General features: G+C 42.8%; 1 protein-coding gene across 2 annotated transcripts in view; it reads right to left on the bottom strand.

Moving 5' to 3' along the window:
• Positions 1–865: 865 nt before the first annotated feature.
• Positions 866–24,626, bottom strand: part of ETV5 (ETS variant 5) — a 59,337-nt gene continuing 35,576 nt past the window's right edge. The window contains exons 8-13 of one of the 2 annotated variants that reach the window (XM_027538816.1): positions 19,241–19,500; positions 16,881–16,937; positions 12,013–12,081; positions 11,689–11,858; positions 6,912–7,013; positions 866–3,340 (exon numbers count right to left, since the gene is read on the bottom strand). In XM_027538816.1, coding sequence (XP_027394617.1) covers positions 3,119–3,340; positions 6,912–7,013; positions 11,689–11,858; positions 12,013–12,081; positions 16,881–16,937; positions 19,241–19,500 — 880 coding nt within the window. In that variant the 3' untranslated portion in view covers positions 866–3,118. The remainder of the gene's footprint in view (positions 3,341–6,911; positions 7,014–11,688; positions 11,859–12,012; positions 12,082–16,880; positions 16,938–19,240; positions 19,501–24,626) is intronic. The other variant, XM_027538825.1, reaches the window with a different exon arrangement.

Here is a 24,626-nt window from a genome sequence, read left to right as displayed (position 1 = left end):
CAAGTGGGTGATCTTTTGATTTCTGAAGGCTGCAAACTCCACCCTCACAATATGCCTGTATCCTGGTTACACCTGTGCAGAATTTCCATCCCTCCTCTTTTCCCAATCACCTTTCCCCGGGCTCCCCACATCTCACTCTACCCTGATGTTTTATTCCTAAGCCTTCCAGGAGGCAGTTTTCAGGCTTGTTTTCCTGTCTCCTCTTTTTGCTGCAAACCTTGGCATTTCAGCATTTTGGCTTGCTGAGTGTCAGGCAAAATGAACCTGGTTCGGTAACAGGATTCAAACTCAGAAGAAAGGTCTTTCTTCTCTATGGCTAGAAAAAACAAAAGAGCCACGATCTTCCTAAGCTGTTATTTTTTGAGGGAACTACTAATAAAATTTTTATTTAAGGTCAAAATCTGGGGAGAAACTAGGAAAAGAGGTGGTCATCTTCTGTCTGGTTTTCCAAGAATTCATCTAAGGGGCTGAGCCAGACATCCTGGAACTCAAACTCCTAGCCTAGTTAGTGATCTTCTCACAATGAACCCAGGGCCTAAGGAAAGCGAGCTATGCTTTAAAAAAAAAAAAACAAACTGAGTTGGCGAGTAGGTGGGTTTGACGGGAGGGATGGGATGGTGTCAGCTCCCCACTGGCTGGGAAAACCTCTCTGCTTTCTACTTTCCTTCTACTCTTTTGGATCAAATGTTTAACCAGAGCTTGAGAGATGAGATTAGAAGAGAGAAGCTGTGCGCAAGTTGACTCTCAACTCTACAGTCATAAGGCTAGATAGCTAAGAGGGGGAGAGACAGGGAGAGGAAGGTGCCAGGTGACTTCTGCTTACTTTAAGATGGGGGCAAAAAAGATGCGGGTTTCAGGCACTCGGTAAACTGAAAGCAAACTTCTTTATTGTACACAGTACAGAATATAACGCAGCTTGGCAGGATGCAAACAGCCCTGCGCAGGGGAAAAGTATTTCAAATCAACTGGCAGGTTAAAGCCTTTCTGCACTGTAGATTTTCCACACTCTGGAAAAGAAGCAAAAACGAAAAACTGAAAAACCCCAAATCATCAGGGAGGTGCATGAGTCCGATGGGAATGCAATGGTGACGCCGCCATCCTGTGTCCCGAGACCGCACGGGCCACGTGGCCATAGCGGGGGAGGGGAGCTCAGGCTACAGACGATTCTTTTCATACTTGCTAAGACAGCATAAATCCATCAAAAAAAAAAAAAAAAAATCCCAACAAAACCCAAACCCAGATAAGAAAGGAAAAAAAAATCCTATACAGCATTTACAACAAATTAACCTCTAGCCAGCTTGGGGTAAAATATGCATCTATGTATAGACTATGTGTAGGTTAGAAAGCTATAAATACCATTTGGAAAGAGTCCTTTGATTAGAATACAATGCTAATTAAGGCCCAAGCTACAGGTGCAATACCTTTGTGGGCTAATTAGCTTCCAAGAGGGAAACCTTGTATTTCCACAGCTATGAAATGCACCCCTTATCTGTGACCCTCTTCACAAATGTGCTCCTGGTCACCTGGGGGACTGTTTGAGACTGCAGAGCGTTCCATCAATAGAAAAACAAAGCACTGTCCTTTGTGTATGAAGAGTAGCATAATCATTGTTTCTGTGCTCAGTGTCAGGGGAAGCACAGAACTCTCTGAACAGCAGGCACCAAGGTGCTACCACTTTCTAATGCCTTTTCCTCTACTTTGAGCTTTCATGTAGCTTTAGCTGGGTTATTTAAAACTCTTCCAATAAAATCCAGCGATCAGAGAACTCTTTTGTAAAGTGGCAGGAAACTAAGGCGCTAGCACTGTTTTACCTGTTGGTGTCGCGCATACGTCTCAAACCCTATTGAATCATATGCAGGGTTTAAAGTCCGAGGATTTAAAGAAAAAGGAAAAACAAAAATGGATGAAATGGAAATTGTCATCAGTCATGCCCAGGGAAGACTCCCTAGGGTTTCCATCAGGTGACCAGGTTTCAAATGGACATGACATGTATTATGTACATATGCTTTCCAGAGAGGGCATGGGAGGGAACATTGGGGACTATACACATAGAATCTAAACGGTGTGTCCAGGCTGCCCTGCACACCTCAAAAATGTACAACTCAGGTGCAAATGTTCCGTCAGGCTGTCTGGTGCAGAAAGCACAAAGCAGGCAATAAAGAGGGCTTGCACTCAGCCAAGGGGACGCCCCCAGCAAAGCCCCTTTCAAGCTGCAGCGTCTTCAGAAGTCGGCACTGCCCTGTTTATAGGACACAGTGCACAGTTACCAAAAGGTTTGTTTTTTTTTGCTTTAAATACCAAAACTACAAAAATCAGTTTATAAACTGGTTTTCCAAAACAAAACAATCCCCCGAATCAAAGCAAAACAAAATACTGTCAAAAGTGTTAATCACCTTCTCCTAAAATTAAAGCCATCCACACACAGCCATGTGACTGGGAAGAGAGAGGGGGCTTGCTCTACTTGGTGACCACATGGCCAGAAGGTTCCCAAGAGTAGCAATGGTTTATTTGAGAACCGTGGAGTGGGTAACAGCTATTCATCCTTTTCCCCTTCTTTCTAGACCAAGGGGAAACATTTCAGTGGGCTGCAAGAGCTGTCCAAGTTTTAAGGTAATACTTGGCAACCCTTCGTGGTTTGAGCCTCCCCAACTTAGCCTACCTCCTGTTCTATGGGTTTTGTGACTCACTTTTTCAATAAATTGTGCAAATCAGAGCCCTTCTATGTAAAGGCATTTAGTAGTCCTTGATCAATGCAGATTGTCACATACTCTGTCCTGGTTTGCGGGTACCAACCTGAACAAGGTATTGCTTTGCATATATATTGTCCATGGGAAGGAGGCTCCATTTCAATCACTTCCCAGAAACCTTGTCAGGATCAAGAGCTGAGGCACCAGCTTTTGGGTGGTTTTCTGCCCCTCCCTGTTCCCACTCCCCCGCCAAAGTTTCTGTCCTTAAGGGTGCCAATCCGGAGACAGATTGGATTCTCTATCTCCAGAGACAGATAATACTCAAAGGGCAAGCTTTAGGAACAGCCAGAAACACAAACAAAACCACTGTTCTCGTTTGCCTGAATGGGAACTGCTAGCTCTAAGGTTTGGCCGCTCAGCTGCTCAGAAACTTAGTAAGCAAAGCCTTCGGCGTAGGGGAGGCTGCCGCAGCGGTCCACATCCAGGAGATAAGCAGGGTTGTCCTCAAAGTGGGTCAGTGGCAGGGTGTCCTCCTCGCTGAGGTGGCACTCAGACTCTGCTTTCAGGAACGGACGCTGGTTGTCAGGGAAGGCCATGGAGAAAAGGGCATCAGGGTCGCAGACAAACTTGTAGACGTATCGTTCCCCAGCCACCTAGAGAGAAAATGTACCTTATGAGGCCCGGTTGGACCAGGGCATGGGGTGTGGGCACCAAGGGAAGAATGAGATATCTATTAAGCCACCAAGCTCTTGGGCAACCTGGGACCAGAGGCTCAATGGTAGCTGATTATCCAAATCCTTCGATTTATTTTGATAAATCATGGGTATGTGTTACCTGCTAAGTGTTTTGACACCACAGCTTAGCATCTGAAAAGAATATATGAATACCAAATTCAGGTTCTTCTTAAAAGAACATCCTCACTGTTAAAATCAGTCTAGAAACAACGGTTATGCTGAGGCTGGTGTTATGAGATATAAGGATTGAAAGATGCAGGAGTCAGCCCATGTGTTCAGTTTCCTCAAGTTTACAGTCTTCACAGGACAGCTTTGTTGTCCCACAGGGCTAGGAATTCAGAAGCTATGTGGGATTTTATCAGCTTGTTCCAAAACCAAATAGAACTGCTTTTTGGCTTACCTGCAGTTGAAAATGACTAATGTCATGGTTTTGCTACACTGAAGGAACTGCAAACTACCTTTATATGAATTTTATGCATTATAACATTACTTGAACCAACTAGTCTTGATTAAGGGTGGCAGGTGTATACAATCACTCATTCCTATTTGGGTTTTTTAAAAGCCAATTTACTGTTAAATCTCTGGTTCCCCAGCCAGAGTCAGCTCACATGTGGGAGAGCTAGGCAGGAGGATACAGTGATGATAATACTAGCTCTGCAAGTTGAGCAAATGGCTTCTAGCCCTGGCTTGGTCACTGCTGCTGCTGCTGCTAAGTCATTTTCAGTCATGTCCAACTCTGTGTGACCCTAGAGACGGCAGCCTACCAGCCTCCTCGGTCCCTGGGATTCTCCAGGCAAGAACACTGGTGTGGGTTGCCGTTTCCTTCTCCAATGCATGAAGGTCGAAAGTGAAGTCACTTAGTCGTGTCTGACTCCTAGCGACTCTATGGACTGCAGCCCACCAGGCTCCTCCGTCCATGGGATTTGCTGGGCAAGAGTACTGGAGTGGCTTGCCATTGCCTTCTCTGGCTTGGTCACTAGCAAGTCTCAATCTCTATGAATCCAGTTTTCCCTTTCAAAACCTGAGGGTATGGAACTAATGCTTTTCCGAGTCCCTCCCCGGATCAGTATGCTACCACTCCTCTTTCATTTAGTTTTCATTTCTTATAGGTCACATAATAAAGCAATGATCTCTTACACTGGATAGCATGTTACTATTTCTAGGACATTTTCACATATATATTACCCTTTTGAGATTAGATCCAGAATTATTAGCTACACTTTCATTGGAGACAGGCTTTGAAAGGTTGACTTTCCTTAAAGCATAAATAGGAGTGTTAGGATCTGAGCCCACCCAAGTCTCATTTCTATGCCTTCCTCTGTACTACTTTATGCTTAATTCTCAGAGTTCTCTTCTTTCTTAGAAAACCTAGGAAGTTCATAGGTGCAATTCATTGCCGTTAGTTCAAGTTAACTGTCTTGGTTACATTCCCTTGGATTGGGTCTGTATTTAGGAACCACAAAGCCAGTGGTTTCTTTTCTGCTGGCCCTCCTTCCTAAGTTTCGAATTCTACCTGGTAGTGTTAACACTGAATGGGGAGAATGTGTGAAGCTTGCACTGGGGAAAGGGGTAGTGACTGCTAATGGGTTCAGGGTTTCTTTTTAGGGTGATAAATTGTTCTAATGGGCTTCGCTGGTGGCTTAGTGGTCAGGAATCCACCTGCCAGTGCAGGAGACATGGGTTCAATCCCTGATCTTGGAAGATCCCCTGAAGAGGGAAATGGCAACCCACTCCAGTATTCTTGCCTGGAAAACCATATGGACAGAGGAGCCTGGTGGGCTACAGTCCATGGGGTTGCAGAGTCAGACACGACTTAGCAACTGAACAACAAAATGTTCTAAAACGGACTGTGAGTGACAGCTGTACTACTCTGCATACATATTAAACCCCCATTGAATTGTACCTTTAAAAAAAGGGGGTTTTTTTAGAGTATCTATTAACTATGCCAAGCACTGAAGTCAAATTCTCAATTTTGCCCTAAAGGAGCTGATATTCCTGTGGCAGATACTGACAAGCCAGGGAGTGATTTGCAATACAGAGAGTAGGGAAGTGATGGAGATGAACGCAGGTGCTCTCAGATGCAGATGGGACCACGTAACTCAGCTTGAGAACTTCAGATTCTTGGAGTAAAGAGGTGATTGATAAACAAGTAGGAGCTGGCCAGGTAATGCAGGTGTTAGGAATGTTCTTAAGTAGGATGGTAGTTTAATAGGTGTTTTTTCATTTTATAATAAGCTTGATAACTTACATGACTGACAGTGTTTGTTCACCAAACAATACATATTAAGAGACAGATGGCTGTGGTAGTGGAAGCAGACAAGTGCAAGTGAGGAAATGATGGTTGGATGGTGCCTTAGAGCCTGTACGAAGCATGAAAGTCTGAGTTTTATCCAGAAGACCATCCATGAAAAGTTTTAATAATTTAAGGAGATGAGAGGAATATGGGGTCATATTACCACCTGCCTATGAGAAGATAAGCCTGGTTTTAGCACAAGACAAGTTCTCAGCAACAATGACCATATAATTCTGAGTGCATCTACCATGTAAAGACTGCCTAAATGTATAAATGCTAGAATCTGGGTAACAGTACAGTATAAAATCTGGTTAAGAAAAACCAAAGATTTGCCATCTTCATCTTCTGCTTATACACGGCTTTTAAGATTTTGGTCTTTCACCACCTATCACAATAAGGATTTTGTTCTGGCTTCCTCAAAATATGCTTCATCCTTTATTCTGCAGCTTGTTATCAGGCGATTCTGCTCCCATTTTGCAAATCTTGGCTTTTTAACTTGTAGTTTCCAGTTTTTGAAAAAGATTTCCTTAGTCCTAACACTTAAAGAGTATTAAACCAACATATTTGGAGGTCTTGGTGTCTTAACAACTAAAGACTTCAACTAAGCTCTTGTGGGAGCAGAGACCTTTAAGTTGATTCTCTCCCTGGCTCCTTTATGGATGTAATAGTTGGCCTAAGTATCTGGACAATTAAAAAATTTTTTTCTTTGGCTGCACTGGGTCTCTGTTGCTGTATGCAGGTTTTTTCTAGTTGCGGCAGGGTGGGGGGCTACTCATTATGGTGGCTTCTCATTGCTGAAGAGCATGGGCTCTAGGCGGAGGGGCTGAGTTGCCCCACAGCATGTGGAATCTTCCTGAATCAGGGATCGAGCACTTGTCCCCTGCATTGGCAGGTGGATTCTTAATCACTGGACCACCAGGGAAGTCCTATCTGGACATTTCTGTAAGTCGAGATGGTTTATTTCTCTAAATAAAGCAGAGGAGGCTAGTTTTCCTACAGAGTCTTCCACAACCTCTGGTTTTCAGGTACCCGAGAGTATTAAAGGTGCTCTTTGTATCTCATTTAAACTCATTTTTCCAAGATCTTTCCTACCACAGAATTATGAAGCTAACATTTCCTCGAAGCCATTAGTCTTATTACAGAAGCCCTGGACAGTTTCTCTGAGAGTGATCTTAATTGTCTCTCATAATTGTTCACCTTCTGCATGATGCCCTTTTCATAGTAATAGCGTAGAGATCGGCTGAGCTTGTCATAGTTCATGGCTGGCCGGTTCTTCTGAATGCCCCAACGCCGAGCGACCTGAAGAGACAGGAAAGCAATGGAAACTCATTCCTTGGGTCTAGTGGGTTTCCTCCCAATCCCAGGAGAGCGTTCTAGAACCCAACTGCTCTGGTCAGTGATCCATTTCTCTGACCTGAATGGAAAAGCACTTAATTCCCTTAAGACCAATATTCAACAAAGGTGATGATTCAGTCATAGATGCTAAGAGGTGAGACCTGGAGGTGGAAGAATCCTAGCATTTTAAGATTGCAGAGGGCTTGGCTAGCGTCCCAGAGGAAGCAGGCTCTCTACTGTTTCTCCACATATGAATTATTGACCAATACCCATAGACCATTAACATGTTGCCATTAAGTGCTATGGTTTCTGTAGCAGTCAATAAGGAATAATTAGAATGGTCATTCCTGAAACATTAGAAACACACTAGTGAGTTGCTAATGGGCCAGCAGAGCAAAAGTTCAATTCTAATAAGATTGGAGAGGGGCTGGGAGATGTTTACGTATTGCAGCTCAAGGAGTAAAAGGGAATCAGATCATTTCAGCCTGCTGCCATCCAATCCCCTGCTCCCAGTGGACTTGCAGAATGGACATTAAAACATGTAGCACCATTATCCATTTAATGAAAAATTAACATGGCTTCCCAAACAGTTGTGAAGTGCATTATATCTAACCCGATCCACCTGAGGTGCAGTGATGGGGGGTGTAATTGGAACTCTGGGCAAAGAAGCCTTAAAGCAAGACCACTTACTAGTGGAGCTCAGCAAGACAGTCAAGCAACTCTGCTCAAGTATCCAACATCCCAAGCCCTACGTATAAGATGACTGTCAAGGCAGATTAACCTTGGAAATATGAGGCCTTTAAATGCATGCAAACCAGCGATCATATTTGGAACATTCTGGGTCAGTTTTGGAAACTTAACCAAAATAACTACATTCGTTTAAAAAAAAAGGTAAACATGGAATGAGAAGTAAGGAGACTGCAAATAGAAAGTGAAAGTGAAGTTGCTCAGTCGTGTCTGACTCTTTGCGACCCATGGACTGTAGCCCACAAAGCTCTTCTGTCCATGGGATTCTCCAGGCAAGAATACTGGAGTGGGTTGCAAATGGAAAAGTGGATCATAAAGCCACATTTCACTTAAAGTATTATTCAAAAGTATTTGGGGCAGAATGAAAGGAACATCTCAACTCAGGATTCAAGATGACCTTTAATAAATATCAGAAATGATCTGATAAGGAAGAAGTGCATCTGTCCTAATTATATTACAAAAATTCAACAGTCATGATTCCATTTTCCCTTGTAAGAAACTATGTGAAGGTTAAATTTCCATTCATTTGCTTCATGCCCCACAGCACACGATACCCTGGTTCTCTGCCTTTCTCCATATTGCACCCATTCAACTCTTTGAAATGACCAAAAAGGCAAAATTAAGCAAAAACACATCCCCTGTTTAGAGAAAAACAGTTTAAGCCAATAGAAATAGTGGTAAGAAAGAAAAGCTGGTAAATCAATACATGTCCATTTTTTTTTTCCCCAAAAGAAACAACACCATGAAGGTATTATTGAACTGCTGTTGGCCACAGGTGATGCAGGAACCCTTAAAAGAGGCCCAGCCTCACATTTGACTGTATTGCAATGGTGGAAAACAGTTCTTGACTATTTAACTTCAGCCATGGCCTTTCTTTGCTGTCACTTGCATATGCAGTAGCTGTACTGGAGAGAGGTTTTGTATATGTGTAGACTTCAAAGCAGCTCTGGTAGCCATAGTTACTGACTCATCCTCTTGGGCCAGGGCCCTGTGATTCAGTAGCCCTCACTGGGGCTGCTCCTAATGTAGTAATCATGATGCGGCACAACTGCAGAGCAGCTGGGAATAACGGCTGCCCCATTTTTGGGGGGGTGGAGGGAGCAGGCAATAGCTCGCTGCCAGCTCCTTCTTTCCTTCGTCTTTCACATTTGTTACTTTGATAGCATCTTGAGGATGGAGGCCGAAGGAGTTAAAAACAAAAGCCCAAACTCACATCTCTCTTCCTCTCTTTGTAAGAGCGCAGCCACAGCACAGGGAGCGGCTCTTTCTAAGCAGCACGTCCTTTTAAACCTCCCGATGGCATCAGTTATCTGCCACATGTTCAACAAACAACCCTACCCCCCAAAATATTCATTAATGCAGATTCACAGTTAAAATGGCTCCAGATTAAAGCCGAGTCAGTCATAATTGAGAGGGTGCTAAGCTGGATGACTATCAAAAGACATTTGATTAGGGGGCCTGCCAAAACGCAGTTCTAAAACCACAATTTCCATGCACAGTGTAATGGATATTATGGATAATTACCCAGAGTGCACTACTCAGCCACACAGCTGCCTACAATTACGTCCCAAACAGCTTCCTCCTCCGCTTCACCCTTCAAGCTCCCCCCATGACAACTTCTTACAGCATTTTTCGAGGAGTTGGTATCTTCTTGACACTACCAAGAGGAGGGCCTGCCAAGTTATACAAGGATTAGAGAGTGGGGAAAAAAGTGCTGCATGTCCTGGGGCCAAAGCGCACAGAGAAACAGAGCTGATCCTGGGGTTAAGGGAATGGAATATTTCAGAGTTCATGGAATGCTCGGGGATTTCAAGCTGCGGTGGCAAGAAGTACTTTCTGAAGAAACAGAGCTGTTTAATCAGCTGAGAGAGGCGCAAGGCCACCAGGAGACTCCCCTGTGACTGGGCAGCTTGGCATTTATGTGAGCATTCTGGATTAGCATTAGTTTCTTTAAGAAAGCCGGGGTCCTTTGCCATCTGTTCATCATTTTCTTTACCATTGGTTGGAGAGCAACAGATTCAATAACGGCTTTACAAAGGGTCATAACCAGGTTTACCTGCAGCTGTATAGCCTCTGCTTAGGCCCGAGGCAGTGGCAAAGAAGTCGTAAAAGCTCCTTTTTGTGAAATGAGATAAATCAAAAAGGGCTGCTCACATGACAGACTTGACTTTCAAAAAGCCTCAGTGAGTCTGGGCGACATGCTTTCCTCAAGCCTCATACAAACCAGGCCACATTATGAGGAAAAGAATGTGGGGTGGATGCTTTTCCGTGTGGCCGGAAACATGGCTCCATTTCTACACGACTTAGCCAAAAGACACCCTCAGGAGAACACAGCAGTACCAAACTTTGGCTTTGAAGGTAGAACAAGTCTTAACAGAAATTGTATATGTATGTACATAAGTATATCTTCTCTAACGGCCTTTAATGAAGCCCGCCTTCCTCTACCAGTCAGGATTCTCCTTAAGCCTCCAATTCACACATTCTCCTTTGCTCATCTTAACTTTCAGGCCATTTTCTCCCTCCAATTTCCTGCCGTCAACCCCCATGCCCACCTGTCCCCTTGGGTGTACTAAAGTGAGCCCTGGACCTGACTGAACATCTACAACCACAGTTCCTGTTCAGAGGCCTCCGAGAGCATTGTTCTCATTCTAATCACACCAACCCAAAGATACCTTTTTGTTCTGCTGGCTTAATGTGTAACACTCAAGTATATGCTACCAAAAGAAGCATATGTCAGACTTTTAGGGAAGTTATTTCTTTTCCATTTCTAACCTCTAGATTCTAAATCAAACAAAAATCAACCCCTTTGAAATAATGGCAAGCCCAGAGCCTGACTTAATTTGCTTTGTGATATTTAGGAAAGGGGAGATTCTATGATGTGTCCTCTCCTTTGAAGAAATGGCATTGGTTCTGTCCACTGGCCTTTCTGTCAATCTGGGCAAAAAGATGGTAACAATGTTTTTTTTCTATTAACAAAATAAGGGAGGTTTTTTCTATTAACAAAATAAGGAAGGTTGGCTATCTCATTGTAGTACTTTAAAAAAGAGATAGTAAGAACCTGATGACATTAGCTTTTTTGTGTTTGCTGTGCTGGGTCTTCATTGCTGCGCCAGTTTTTCTCTAGTTGAGGTGAGCAGGGGCGACTCTAGTTACAGTGCTTGGGCTTCTCACTGTGGGGGCTTCTCTTTTGCGGAGCACAGGCTCTAGTATTCGGGCTTCAGTAGTTTTGGCCTGTGGGCTCACCAGTTATGGCTGACTCTCGAGGACAGGCTCAGTACTTGTGGTGCACAGAGCTTAGTTGCTCTGTGGCATGTGGGGATTTCCCAGACCAGGTATTGAACCTGTGTCTCCTGCATTGGCAGGTAGATTCTTTACCACTGAGCCACCAGGGAAGCTCCTGTGATATTACATTAAAACAAAACAAAACACTAGGTTTCTGAGATTGAGATTGACTCATCTCTGATAATGTTATTTCTCTAGAGCCATTTTAAATACACCATAGGACGGTTGCAACCTATATTACCAAAATGTCTTACAATCTGTTCACATAATCTCTGACACAGAGCTTGTGTCATATGAGGGCTTGCACCAAAAAAGAGTTGGTATCACTGAAAGCACACTTGAAAGACTTTCCAAGAGAGAAAGCAGACCCTTTTAGAATGTAAGTCTTCATGGCCTCCCTCCCCAGAGTTTGCAGAAGGGTTACTAATACTTTTTACATATTTTGCAGTACATAACTTTGCCTTTCCCATTAATAGAAAAAGCACTGTCAAGCCCATTGGCCAGGCCAGAATCTGAATGAGAAGAGCATATCTGACACAGTAAAAAGGCTAGATGGAGAACTAAATAGGAACAAACATCAACAAATCAAAAATCAGCACCCAGTGCTTACCTCTTCGGGTTCTATCAGCTTGAATTCCATGCCTCGGCCTGTCCAGGCAATGAAGTGGGCGTTGGCTGGGTCGTCAAGAAGGGTAACCAGGAACTGCCACAGCTGAAGGGAACCTCGCCTCTGGTAAGGGGGCCCCTCCCGATACATGGTGGGCTCTTGTTTCACTTTGCCTGTTCAGGATAAAGATACATATGTGGTACTTTAGTCTCAAGTTTCTCACCTGATTTGGGCAAATGTTGCCAACCTGGCATCAAGACGACTGACAAAGGTGCTCTGACACGGTAAGAATTCCAGCTTTGCACAAAACCAGATGGGGCTACTTACCTTCCAGTCTCTCGGGAACGACACAAGTGTCGTCAAAGTACAACCGGGGATCCTTCTCATATGAAAAACCTGAAAGAGAATTTAGAAAGAAGATGTTGCTTAACATGGATCTCCGCTATGAGAACTCTGAAGGACTAAAACAGAATTTTCTATCATTTCAGGTCCTCAGTCCAATGAACTGCTGTATCTATGCCAGACTGAATTTGCGAGAGAACTTCACAAGAACCTAGGTGTTTGTGTTCTGATGCAACTGCGCGTTCTGCAGTCAGAACGGCATCGATTCCTGCTATTAGAGCCGAGACTGCAGGGAGGCACTGAATCACCAGAACGTTCCTGCACATCTTACTCCTGAGGTCTGCATGGATCAGTGACTAAGCCTTTATATCTGAAATGATATCTCATCTATTTCAGCTGGCCTCACTGGGGGGGATCTAATTGACCTATATGTGGTCTTGCCGTTTCCCTTTTAGCAAATATTAATTTCAATCTTTCGTACAGCTTGTCCATGCTGCCCACACACTTCATTCAATTATGAAAGAGCTTGGAAGGTAGAAAATGATGCCAAATGAGTAAAGACTGTGACAAACAATAATTTGAAAGGTAAGCTGGAGGTATCATCACCTCCAGACACTGTGAAAGGAATATGAAGAGATATTCCAGCAGTAACACTTATTGCATTGTTAAGAAAAGAGGGGAACTGACTGGGCCAACAACATATGTAAGTGGAAATGAAAGGAAGGCAGGGCAAAAAGTGGAAGGTGTCCAGGAGAAGGAAGGATGATGGCTTAGCATTCTAAACCCACTAATCTGGGACTTTCCTGGTAGCCCTGTGGTTAGGACTCCAGGGTCCCAATGCAGGGGGCACCGGTTCAGTCTCATTGGGGAACTATGCCACATGATAGTGCCAAAAAAGTAAACCCACTAACCCCTAATACGGGTTCAGTGCTGACCACCAGGTCAGCAGGCACCCTGACGAGGCCAGCAGCTCAGAGCAAAGCCAGTTAATAGACAAGCATGGTGGGACCACACCCTGGCTTGGGGTCCAGCCTATTTCAGGGGTGAGCATCCCTGTGTACTCCCTGCTAACCACATGCTTCTCAAGAGGAAACACCAGGCGCTCCTGTTTGCATGGCGGTACTCCCCACACTCAGTTCTCCGGTCAACTCGTCTGGCATGTGGACCAGGCTTATGAGTGTCAAGTATGTGGTCCCGGCAGGCAGGGGAGGCCATTTGCAGTGAAGAATGAGCACTAGATTTTTGAGAGGGATTTTCTATGACTTAAACTCCCTGGTAAAGGCTCCAAGAAATAATCTGTTCATTACAATCAGCTTGGATCAAGTTCTTCTTGGCAGGATCAGCACAATTTTAAAGAGGCCTGGGGTTGGGAAAACACTGCCCAACTTGGAAACAGATTGTTTTCAGGTTTCGTATTATTCATTTTGTTTCCTCAGCCCCAAGCATTTTTTTCTCTGCTTAACTACAAAGAAGTATATTTTTATGTAATCCAATAGATATTTATGCTGGGCACATGTTTGCGCTAGAGAAGAGGGTAGACTCGGTGCTTGCTCTAATGGAGCTCGCATCCCAACTGGTGGAGACAGATGACAAAGTAGGCAAAAAAAAAACAACAAAAAACATGGTGTAATGTGAAGAGCATGGGCCCTGAAGCCAGACTGACTGGATCTAGGTTAACTGTGTGGCCTAGAACAAATTAGTCTCTCAGTGCTCCATTTTTCTCATCTAAGGATTTGGAAGATAATTCTTACCTCACAGGCTTGTTAGTGAGAATTTAATGAGTTGATATATATTCTGTTCATTGACTGATTTATCCTTACAACAGAGAGCTTAAGAATAGCTCCCAGTACATAGATGTGCAATGCAGGATAGTTAAAAGAAATCAAGACAGTAAGGACTTGCACATTATGATAAATCTCTACAGTTAATCTCTTAATAGCACTTACCTTATTCTGTCATGGAATTCTAAGTTTCTAGAGGGTAAGGACCATATTCTGAATATCTTAGCATCCTTACTGCGCCTAGTATGGAAGTGCTCTATAACTATTGGAATAAATATGAAGGAATCTACAGTTTTCCATTAAAAGATTTAAGAATGCAATGCTAACTTCTTGGGGACTCCTATAATTTTCCAGTTTGGTACTAGGAAACTGACTTACAACAAACTGTCACAATGTATATTAAGAATTGCATAATCCATCAGGCTTTGTATTTTCTGCCTTGGCTGTTGGGAAGCTATGTATTTCCTGACTTTCTACATGAATTTTGCTACTCTGATGTTTTAACAGCCTTAATATAAAGTCAAAAGTAAACTACAAAGTTTACACACCTGCCAAAATTTCTATGTTATATTTAGAGCTTTTCTTTGAGCCTAATACACTCACAGTATATAGGGGAAAAAATGTAAACCTAGATTAAATTCTAGGTTTGGTTTTCAAACTAATCAGATGAAGCCCTGCCCATGAGTATCGTTCTGGTATATTTTGTGGTTTCTAGTCATTGCCACATGTGGTTCTCTAAAACATCTGGAAGATGCTGTTGGTTTAAGTGAATTTGTCAGTTGAATTTGCACAGCAGTTGCCATCAGTTGTGGTCACAACCATCTAGTCACTCAAAGGTGGCAGGAAGGAAGAACCTGTTTGAGGGGCAAAGTGGAAATGAAAGATTCAAAATAGTATGTAAAGATTCCAGGTGAATGCTAAGGCAGGATGGCTATCTTAGTAATCACAGATGCCAATCAGAGACACTTGTCTCACTAACTTTCACGGGCATCTGTGGTCAAGCCTGTATAAGGAGAGAAAAACTGTGTCAGAGTAATTTAGAGCAATTAAGAATGCAGATATCTTTGAAACTAACTTCTTTGATTCAGGGAAGAAGTGGGGGAAAAACACAAGCTTGCCAGATATTCTGTGTGTAGTAAGCAGCCCCAGTGCCTTACTAAAAGTATTTCCTTTAAGAGCATGCACCTCTTTAAATGTTGTAGTTATGCAAAGTGCTTTCCTCTTTCCTAGTTCACCTGCTACAGACATCAACTGCTGCAGAAACATTTGGGAACCTGGAAGAGAGCCCTACTACACATGTGTGCCCATCACAGAGGTCCAGTAGACAGCCCTTCCTTCCCAGGGCTGGACACTCACTCAGAATATCCCTGGGTGCCCGTGGCAGCCACACTTGGTCTCCCTTCCAACCAAGTCATTGGGAGACAGCCACCCATAGAAATCACTCTTGTGAACCAAATCACTCATAATAACCAGCTAGTGCTGATTTACCAGCTCTTTCAAACTAGCTCTAAAACTCTAGAACAGTGGTTGTCATCCTTGGACACAACAGAATCACCCAGGGAGATTCACAAACTACTAATGCCCGAGCCCCATCCTAGAATTTCTGATTTAGTTGCTCTGGGTGAAGCCTGGACACCAGAAGTTTTAACAGCTCCCCAGGTGATTCTAGGGATTCCCAGGTAGCGCAGCAGTAAAGAACCTGCCTATCAAAGCAGAAGATGCAAGAGATATGGGTTTGATCCCTGGCTCGGGAAGATCCCCTAAAGGAGGAAATAGCAACCCACTCCAGTATTCTTGCCTGGAGAATTCCTTGGACAGAGGAGTCCGGTGGGGTTGCAGAGTCGGACATAACTTAGGGACTGAGCAATTTGCACACAGGTGATTCTAACATGTAGCCAAACCTAAGCCTTACAACTCTAGTAGTTCTCTCATGAAATTAAAAGACGCTTACTCCTTGGAAGGAAAGTTATGACCAACCTAGATAGCATATTCAAAAGCAGAGACATTACTTTGCCAACAAATGTCTGTCTAGTCAAGGCTATGGTTTTTCCAGTGGTCGTGTATGGATGTGAGAGTTGGACTGTTGAAGAAGGCTGAGCGCCGAAGAATTGATGCTTTTGAACTGTGGTGTTGGAGAAGACTCTTCAGAGTCCCTTGGACTGCAAGGAGATCCAACCAGTCCATCCTAAAGGAGATCAGTCCTGGGTGTTCATTGGAAGGACTGATGCTAAAGCTGAAACGCCAATACTTTGGCCACCTCATGTGAAGAGTTGACTCATTGGAAAAGACTCTGATGCTGGGAGGGATTGGGGGCAGGAGGAGAAGGGGACGACAGAAGATTAGATGGCTGGATGGCATCACTGACTCGATGGACATGAGTTTGAGTGAACTCCAGGAGTTGGTGATGGACAGGGAAGCCTGGCATGCTGCGATTCATGGGGTTGTGAAGAGTCGGACATGACTGAGCGACTGAACTGAACTGAACTGAATGTGAGGGTGCATCATGGTTGCCTGGAGGGCCTGTTGGAATACAGAGCTGGGCCCTAACCCTGGAGACTGATTCAGTAGGTCTGGAGTGGGGCCTGAAAATCTGTATGTCTAGCAAGTTCCAGGTGAAGCTGATGCTGCAGGTTTGGAGAATCACACTGCTCTAGACACTTACAGAGATATGCATGATAGGAAATAAGACATACTTCTGAGGAACCGTTCTAAGAAAGAAAGCCTTCCCTGTTTCAATGTTTAAAAGAAGCCCTGAAGGTCATGACGTGGTTCCTAAGTTCCATTTTAGATAGTGTTATCTACAGCTGTATGGCCGCCTTGCATGGAAAAGTAGAAACCAGGCAGTTCACTTTCTTTCTTAAAAGTTAGGGTCATTACTACTGAAAAGGATGGCAGCCCTCACAGGTCAGGGGCGTGCCTCAACTCTGTGTCCGAGATGACTGGGGATCACAATCAGTGAGTGCTTGTGTTCACGAGCTAAGGAAGGTTTGAACTATGATCTCAAATCTTAGCTTGGAAACTGAGCCACTTTGGGCTTCCTTGAATATTATAATTTCTTAAAGAGCTACTTACCTTCATGGCTACCAGAGAAGTAGCCCCCTCTCATGTAGGACTGGCAGTTAGGCACTTCTGAAAGAGAAACACACTCCTGTCAATGGTCTCTGCAGCTGAAACTGGCAGAGGGAAAGCCCTTAAACCTCCAGCCCTGAGGTCATGTCTTTCTGGCCTTGTCTTGGGAAAGGGGTACCACCCATTTTTTGCACCCCCCACACTAAAAAAAAATCTAAAATAAGGGGAAATAAAGAAGAGGAAGCAGAGACATTACTTTGCCAACAAAGGTCCACTAGTCAAGGATATGGTTTTTCCTGTGGTCATGTATGGATGTGAAAGTTGGACTATGAAGAAAGCTGAGCACTGAAGAATTGATGCTTTTGAACTGTGGTGTTGGAGAAGACTCTTCAGAGTCCCTTGGACTGCAAGGAGATCCAACCAGTCCATCCTAAAGGAGATCAGTCCTGGGTGTTCTTTGGAAGGACTGATGCTAAAGCTGAAACGTCAATACTTTGGCCACCTCATGTGAAGAGTTGACTCATTGGAAAAGACTCTGATGCTGGGAGGGATTGGGGGCAGGAAGAGAAGGGGACGACAGAGGATGAGATAGCTGGATGGCATCACTGACTCGATGGATGTGAGTTTGAGTGAACTCCAGGAGTTGGTGATGGACAGGGAGGCCTGGCATGCTGCGATTCATGGGGTTACAAAGAATTGGACACAACTGAGCAACTGAACTGAACTGAAAGAGGAAAGAGTTTCTAAACGTGCAAGCTGCAAAATTCCCACTCTTTCCATTAATGATCTCATTTGATAAGCTTGGCCTACAAGATGGGTAATCAGTGAATGTGTGGGTGGGGGTAAAGAGGACCCCCAAAGACAAATGGAACTTTGTGTTTAACTTTCTAGACAAGAAGCCCAAAAGCAAACAATAGGTGTTTCAAGATGTTATACCTCTCCCTGTGTACACTGGCAGCTGAAGGACACAGGAATTTTCCCAGATGAAAAGTATTGCAACAGAGTAGTGACTCCTATGAAGCAACCAACAGGACAAACTTTTCCATGGCATACCCAGATCCCATACAGCCATGACAAACCAGATACTTTCTCAGAACACTATTCAACAATAGAGTCCCGTCCTACGTGTGGACTCTCCTATACTTATATTGGGAGTTCAATGGGTCATTGTATTCAAAAAAGGTCACAAAACTAGAGGCAGGACTAACATGCAGAAATATCCTTTGTCCAGTGACTTTAAGATAACAGGCCTTAAAGGGCATTATGAGAAACGCTGGGCTGGAGGAAGCACAAGCTGGAATCAAGATTGCTGGGAGAAATTTCAATAGCCTCAGATATGCAGATGACACCACCCTTATGGCAGAAAGTGAAGAACTAAAGAGCCTCTTGATGAAAGTGAAAGAGGAGAGTGAAAAAGTTGGCTTAAAGCTCAACATTCAGAAAACAAAGATCATGGCATCCGGTACCATCACTTGATAGCAAATAGATGGGGAAACAGTGGCTGACTTTATTTTTCTGGGCTCCAAAATCACTGCAGATGGTCATTGCAGCCATGAAATTAAAAGATGCTTACTCCTTGGGAGGAAAGTTATAACCAACCTAGACAGTATATTAAAAAGCAGAGACATTACTTTGCCAACAAATGTCCGTCTAGTTAAGGCTATGGTTTTTCCAGTAGTCATGTATGGATGAGAGAGTTGGACTATAAAGAAAGCTGAGCACAGAAGAATTGATGCTTTTGAACTGTGGTGTTGGAGAAGACTCTTGAGAGTCCCTTGGACTGCAAAGAGATCCAACCAGTCCATCCTAAAGGAGATCAGTCCTGGGTGTTCATTGGAAGGACTGATGTTGAAGCTGAAACTCCAATACTTTGGCCACCTGATGCGAAGAGCTGACTCATTTGAAAAGACTCTGATGCTGGGAAAGATTGAGGGCAGGAGGAGAAGGGGATGACAGAGGATGAGATGGTTGGATTCATCACCGACTCAATGGACACGGGTTTGGGTGGACTCCGGGAGTTGGTGATGGACAGGGAGGCCTGGCGTGCTGCGGTTCATGGGGTTGCAAAGAGTCGGACACGACTGAGCGACTGAACTGAAGGCTGGGTGCCAGCAATCTTCAGGTATGGACTCCGGTATACTCTGCGTGACATCTGAATGTCTATTGTGCTTCCTACCATTTGCATGACTTTTCTGTTTTGTATTAAGTTATGCATAAACATGTTTGCTTTAGTAGCTCCTAACTTCTTTGAAGGCAAACTTTAGAAAACTAGTCCCCAAAGCCCTGCATACAGAAGGCACTCAGTAACAACCAGACAAATGAATGAGATGATGAAGAAAAGAATCATATGATGTTATGCTCACCTGAATCAACGCAGTAATCCCGGGGCTCCTGCTTGATTCCCATTGGTGACTGGAACCCATGCGCTGGGGGACCAGGCATGCCTGGGACCCCATGTTCATAGAGTGGGTCATGGTATTCTTGTTTGAATCCCTGAGGGGGTGGGGGAGCTGCAGGAACAATAGGTTCTGACATTTGCCGGTGGTAATTAGGGCGATTATCTCCAGGAACTCCTGACTGAGGAGGGAAGGGGTGGCAGGGTTCAGACAGCTGTCTCTGAAATCTGCAAGAAGAAAGTAGTTACACTGTTTAAGTAAATATAGGATGAGTATCTACTATGATTTTAGCATTGAGGATTACAAATTCAAAGTACTCATTAATGCTTGCTTCTGGATATTTCATCCTTTTCTCCAAAATTATATCACACATTTTAAACCTCGTGAGTCAGGGACTGGCCCAAAAAAAAAAAAAACTACATCATAGTTTATTTTCTGTGCATGTTTACTTCATGCACAGTCTGTGTGTAGAGTTGAGCCAGATTATGTATCTGAATATATAAAACCAACTATTTGCAAATATCACTAACATTAGATTATGTTTGTTCATTGATTCATTTGCTCATCTGTAGACAGAATTAATTTTTAAAGACCAAAGAGCATTTAACCAGAAATTAACCAGTTAGAAAACATAGTTCTAAAAAAAAAAAAACAACCATATGTAACAGCAATCAAAAACAAAATCCCTAAGAAAAATCACAAAATGTGTAGGCTATACAACAAAACTTAAAACTTTTCTGAGCAACAGATCTAATTAAAGATACAATGTTTAGGACTTGGAAAGTCCTGTTTTATACCATATGCCAAAATAAATTTTATATAAAGATTTCAATGTGAAACCATGATAGTAAACATATACGAAGAAAAAATAATCTTGGGGGGGTGGAGGAAAAACCTTTCTATATATCATACCAATAGCAGAAATCAAGATAAACATGGGTATGTATCCTTGCATAAATTTCTGTAAGTCAAACAACAGAAACAAAACCTAAGGAAAAACAAACTGCGGGAGTAATTCTGTAATAGTTAGGAAATACGAGAAATAAGACCCAAATTAAACTGAAAATCTCTAGCAGCTATAGCAATGTTCATACGGTTTGATATAAGGGCCATGCTTTGTATTCTTAGTAGCCTATAGAAAGAAAACCCACCCCCAACTCAAGAACGCTGCAAAGCAAAAGAATAAAAGAATACAGACTGCGGTGGGGGAAATTAATAAAAGATGGACATGCCAACAGAAAAAAATGGGTAAAGAACACAAATAGGAAAATCACTAAAGAAATGCAAACAGTCATAAACAAAGTTTAACTTCATCAGTAATAAAAATAAGTCTAAAAATCAACAATGTAAGCCTATAAGGTCTTACTCTCTACTTTTAGTTTGAATCCTATCAATAGCTTGAAGCAAATAACTTGATCTGAATCAATTTGTGACATCTAAGGGCCAACAGATTTCTAGAATATCAAGATTTAAAATTTTAGTGAAGAGATTCGTGTGCAGAATAAAACGTTTTAAATCAGGGCTCGCTCTCTGAGTCTTTACTGTCTTACCAGTAGCAGTACCACAAGATCCTTTATAACCGGAAGATCCCCAAACTATTTTACATACATTTATCCTTTTATACCAAAAGCTCAGGATCTGCCTGATGAAATTACTGAAACAAGTTTTATGAACTCTAAGGATCAGGGGTTACTGAACACTGTGACAGTGGACTGGCAATCAGGAAAGCTGATTTTCAAGGTTACTGCTATTTCAGGAAAGCCTTGCACATGGTCTTCGAAGTATAAATCTGAAACTTGTGTTTAGGCTTGACATTTAGAATACAGGCACCAGCAACAGGCTGCAAACCTGATTTTGTAAAGAAAATTCTGAAGTGGGCAGGAAAGTAAAGATATTCTTTAGGCTTATTTTCATTAAAGTACCCAGAGCTTATGCCAGCAAGAACAGTAACAAGGGCACCCACTGTCCATGTTTTCTCCCCTCCTGCCTCTGCAACCTTCCTAGCACCTTCCAAGGTGACCTCCCCAAATCGCTTCCTTGATGGCTCTGAGATGGCACAGAACCAACTCTGCTCTGTAACCAGAGCCAGTGCAGCTGGCAGGCCCATCACTTCACTTCCGCTCAGAGCTCATCTTCTCACTTTCCAGAATGAAACTCTAGAGTTGGCCTAGTCCGATGCCCTCAGGAAAAGGTGCTTCCATGTGGGTACCAGCCAGCAACCTTCATCCCCTCCCTGCAGCATAACTTTAAGGATGTATGAAGCTTACAGGCCTGGCATCTGTGGAACACATTCTACAACTGGGATTGGCTTGTCCTGGTTTGTTGCAAAGGGCAGCTTAAGGGTAGGTCATAAAACCAGCATATTTGGAAGAAAGATTTCTCTCCGAGCTTGCTGCCGATAACAGCTTTTATTTGCAGAGATTAGTAAAGTAATTCAGTTTTTGTCCTCAAAATACACTCTGCACTTCAACCACTGTCCTTCATTTGAACCCCCTTTCCGCAATCCTTTTGAAGTAGCTTAGAATGTGTTGTATACATAGTACAGCTATGACAGAGATGCCTGTTGTTTACTGAGGCAGGCAATCATTTTCCAAGGAGGGAAGGCTTGGTTCCTAACAGACCTCTTCCTACCCCCACTAGCCACCCCGCCCTCCACCCCCACCCGTTATCCCAACAGAGCTCAGGCCATCATGAGCTCACAGTTGGTGAGCAAAAGGACACTTCTGACTACTGAGCAAGCCTATATTCAATAGGTTACAGATTAAGGCTTTCTCAGTGCCAGTTTATTTAAAGAACCAGTTATTTATTTATTTGTCAGATTTATATAGCGCCTTTCCTCCCAAGAGCTCACCCACGCTACCAACATTTGGTTTACATTATGAAAACCGTTAGATGCTTTTTCTGCATTTCCTTTTTGGTTTCTGCTGCCAACACAGAGTAAACACAATACTTAGAGAAAAAAAGGAGAAAAGTGTGGATTCAAAGAAGGCTACACAGTGGCTTTGGGTGCCCAGTGAAGGAGTGAGCAGTTCAGAGGCCAGCTGAAATGATATGGAAAACTGGCCAAGAAACCACCACCACGTACTTAATATTCCCGTTAGAGCAAAGAAAAAATTGACAGCGAAGCAGCACAGCTCAGTAAAAGAGGCTCTGGCTGCGAAGTTGGCACATCCTGGGCTGAAATCCAATCTTTATCACTTACTGACCCAAGGTCACAGAGCTAGTTACATAACTGCTCTGAACCTCAGTTTCCTCATCAGGAAAGTAAGAACAATCAGGTTACTTGTCCCATAGATCTGTTGTAAAGGTTACCTAAGACAACCCATGTAAAAGGTCCCAGCACACTGCTAGGTTCTTAGATACCATTACTCTCAAACATCAACTATCCAACCTCCTCCCCACAGCCTGCCATAAGCTAAATTCAGAAATTATGCAAAATGGTAGGGAAGATCTTAAGGAACTGGGAGACTTTCACGCACACGAGTTCCCTTGCTATCTAGACAGCCTCTAGTCTCCCTTCTCAAAAAGAGAATGCTGATTTTTATTCCAGGTGGTACCATGCCACCCAATTTCAATTAATATTTATTTTCCTGCCATATACCAAGAGCCAGGCACTGTTGCAAAAGAAAACCCAAACACTGTCCCTAAAAGCCCACCAAAGAGCTCTGAAACAGCTCTCAGAACTTTGTGTGAGGCCTGTCAGCAATTAAACTCAAATTGGCCCATCCAAACTGTGATAGAACACAGAGATGAGAAACCAAGTATGCCTTTTAAAGGCCTAGATATTTGATTTTTCAAGATCAAATATCGAAGGTGATATAAACACAAGATCTTCCCAGGAGATTAGACGGTAAAAGTATTAGTTTTTTATGTATACAACATTAATGAGTCTAAAGATGAAAAGATTAGGGGTAGAGAACTTTACATTTTTAAAACTTTAAACAAAGAGCTAAAAGTGTATAGGTAATAGTATCTATATCATTTTAGGAAGATTCCTTTAGTAGTTTTCTTTATGGAACATAAAAGTGATTTTTAAAACAAGATTGTCATGGAAGCTAACATTTGAGTACTTTCCCTATGCCAATGTGATTAAGTCACCCAATGATTCTATGTGGTAAGTATCTAGTAGTCTCCCATTTTCAGATAAAGAAACCAAAGCTTGGGAAAGTTAAATGCCTCCCTGAGGTCATACAGATAGGAAGTAGCAGAGTTGGGACTCAATTTCAGATCTGTTAATCAGTTCAACTCCAGAGCCTATATTATTCATACAATTGTTTCAATAATTGCTTTTAAATACCTTCTTGATGACATTTAAATATCATACAGTCCAGGCAGCTAGAAAACTTAAGTTTGGAAATTCAGAAATATACACTTGAAGAACTCTAGGATTGAAGAAATAATAAATACTTGAAACTGAATTTTTAAAATACCACAGGTCAGAACTTGTGGGGTATAGCTAAAGCAGGACTTGGTAGGGAGATCAAATAATCGATTACTTGTAACCAGGGTATTTTGGGGAGTAAAAAGAAAAGCTATCAGGAATTACTTTCACAAGCTATGTGACCCAGGAAAAACTGAAGGTATGGTCACCCCAGCCTTAGGAGAAATCTTATTTGGTCATGTATTTAGAGTATAAAGAAGCTACAAGTTAGCCAACCAAAGAAGCTAAAACAGAATAAACAAAAATATAGAAAATTTCAGTAGGAGCAGAAACCAATGAAATAGAAAGTATCCAATAGAACAAGCAAATCTAGAGTTGATTTACTGAAAAGACAAGTGATATAACCTGCTAAGACTAACACAGTCTAGATAAATAGAATAAAAAATGAAAAATGGATAAACAGATGATGCTATAGAGGTTGTTAAAAGGGCACTTTTGTTCAGTTGCTCAGTCACGTCTGATTCTTTGTGACCCCATGGACTGCAGCATGCTGACATTAGGAACAGCTTTATGCCAATTTTTATTTCTTCATTTTTAATGCACATGGGCTTAGTTGTTCTGTGGCATGTGGGATCTTCCCAGATCAGGGATCGAACCCACGTCTCTTGCATTGGCAGGCGGATTCTTTACCACTGAGCCACCAGGCAACACCATGTGCCAATTTCTAAAACTTGTGAAACAAATTCCTAGAAAAATTTGTTAAATTCACTCAACTAAACAGAAATCCAGACCAAGACCATAAAAGGTGAGGATACTGAACCAGTAATTAAAAATCTTCCCACAAAGAAAATATCAGGCCCCAATGGCTGTACTGGTAAATTCTTCCAAAATTTCAAAGAATAAAAAACCCCAATTTCACACAAGCTATTTTGGAATATATAGAAAGGAAAATATCATTACTCATCTGGTGAG

The sequence above is a fragment of the Bos indicus x Bos taurus genome, chromosome 1, assembly GCF_003369695.1.
Source record: "Bos indicus x Bos taurus breed Angus x Brahman F1 hybrid chromosome 1, Bos_hybrid_MaternalHap_v2.0, whole genome shotgun sequence".
NCBI lineage: Eukaryota > Metazoa > Chordata > Mammalia > Artiodactyla > Bovidae > Bos > Bos indicus x Bos taurus.
Note: the sequence above shows the minus strand (reverse complement) of the source record. Positions and strands in the feature narration are given on the sequence as shown.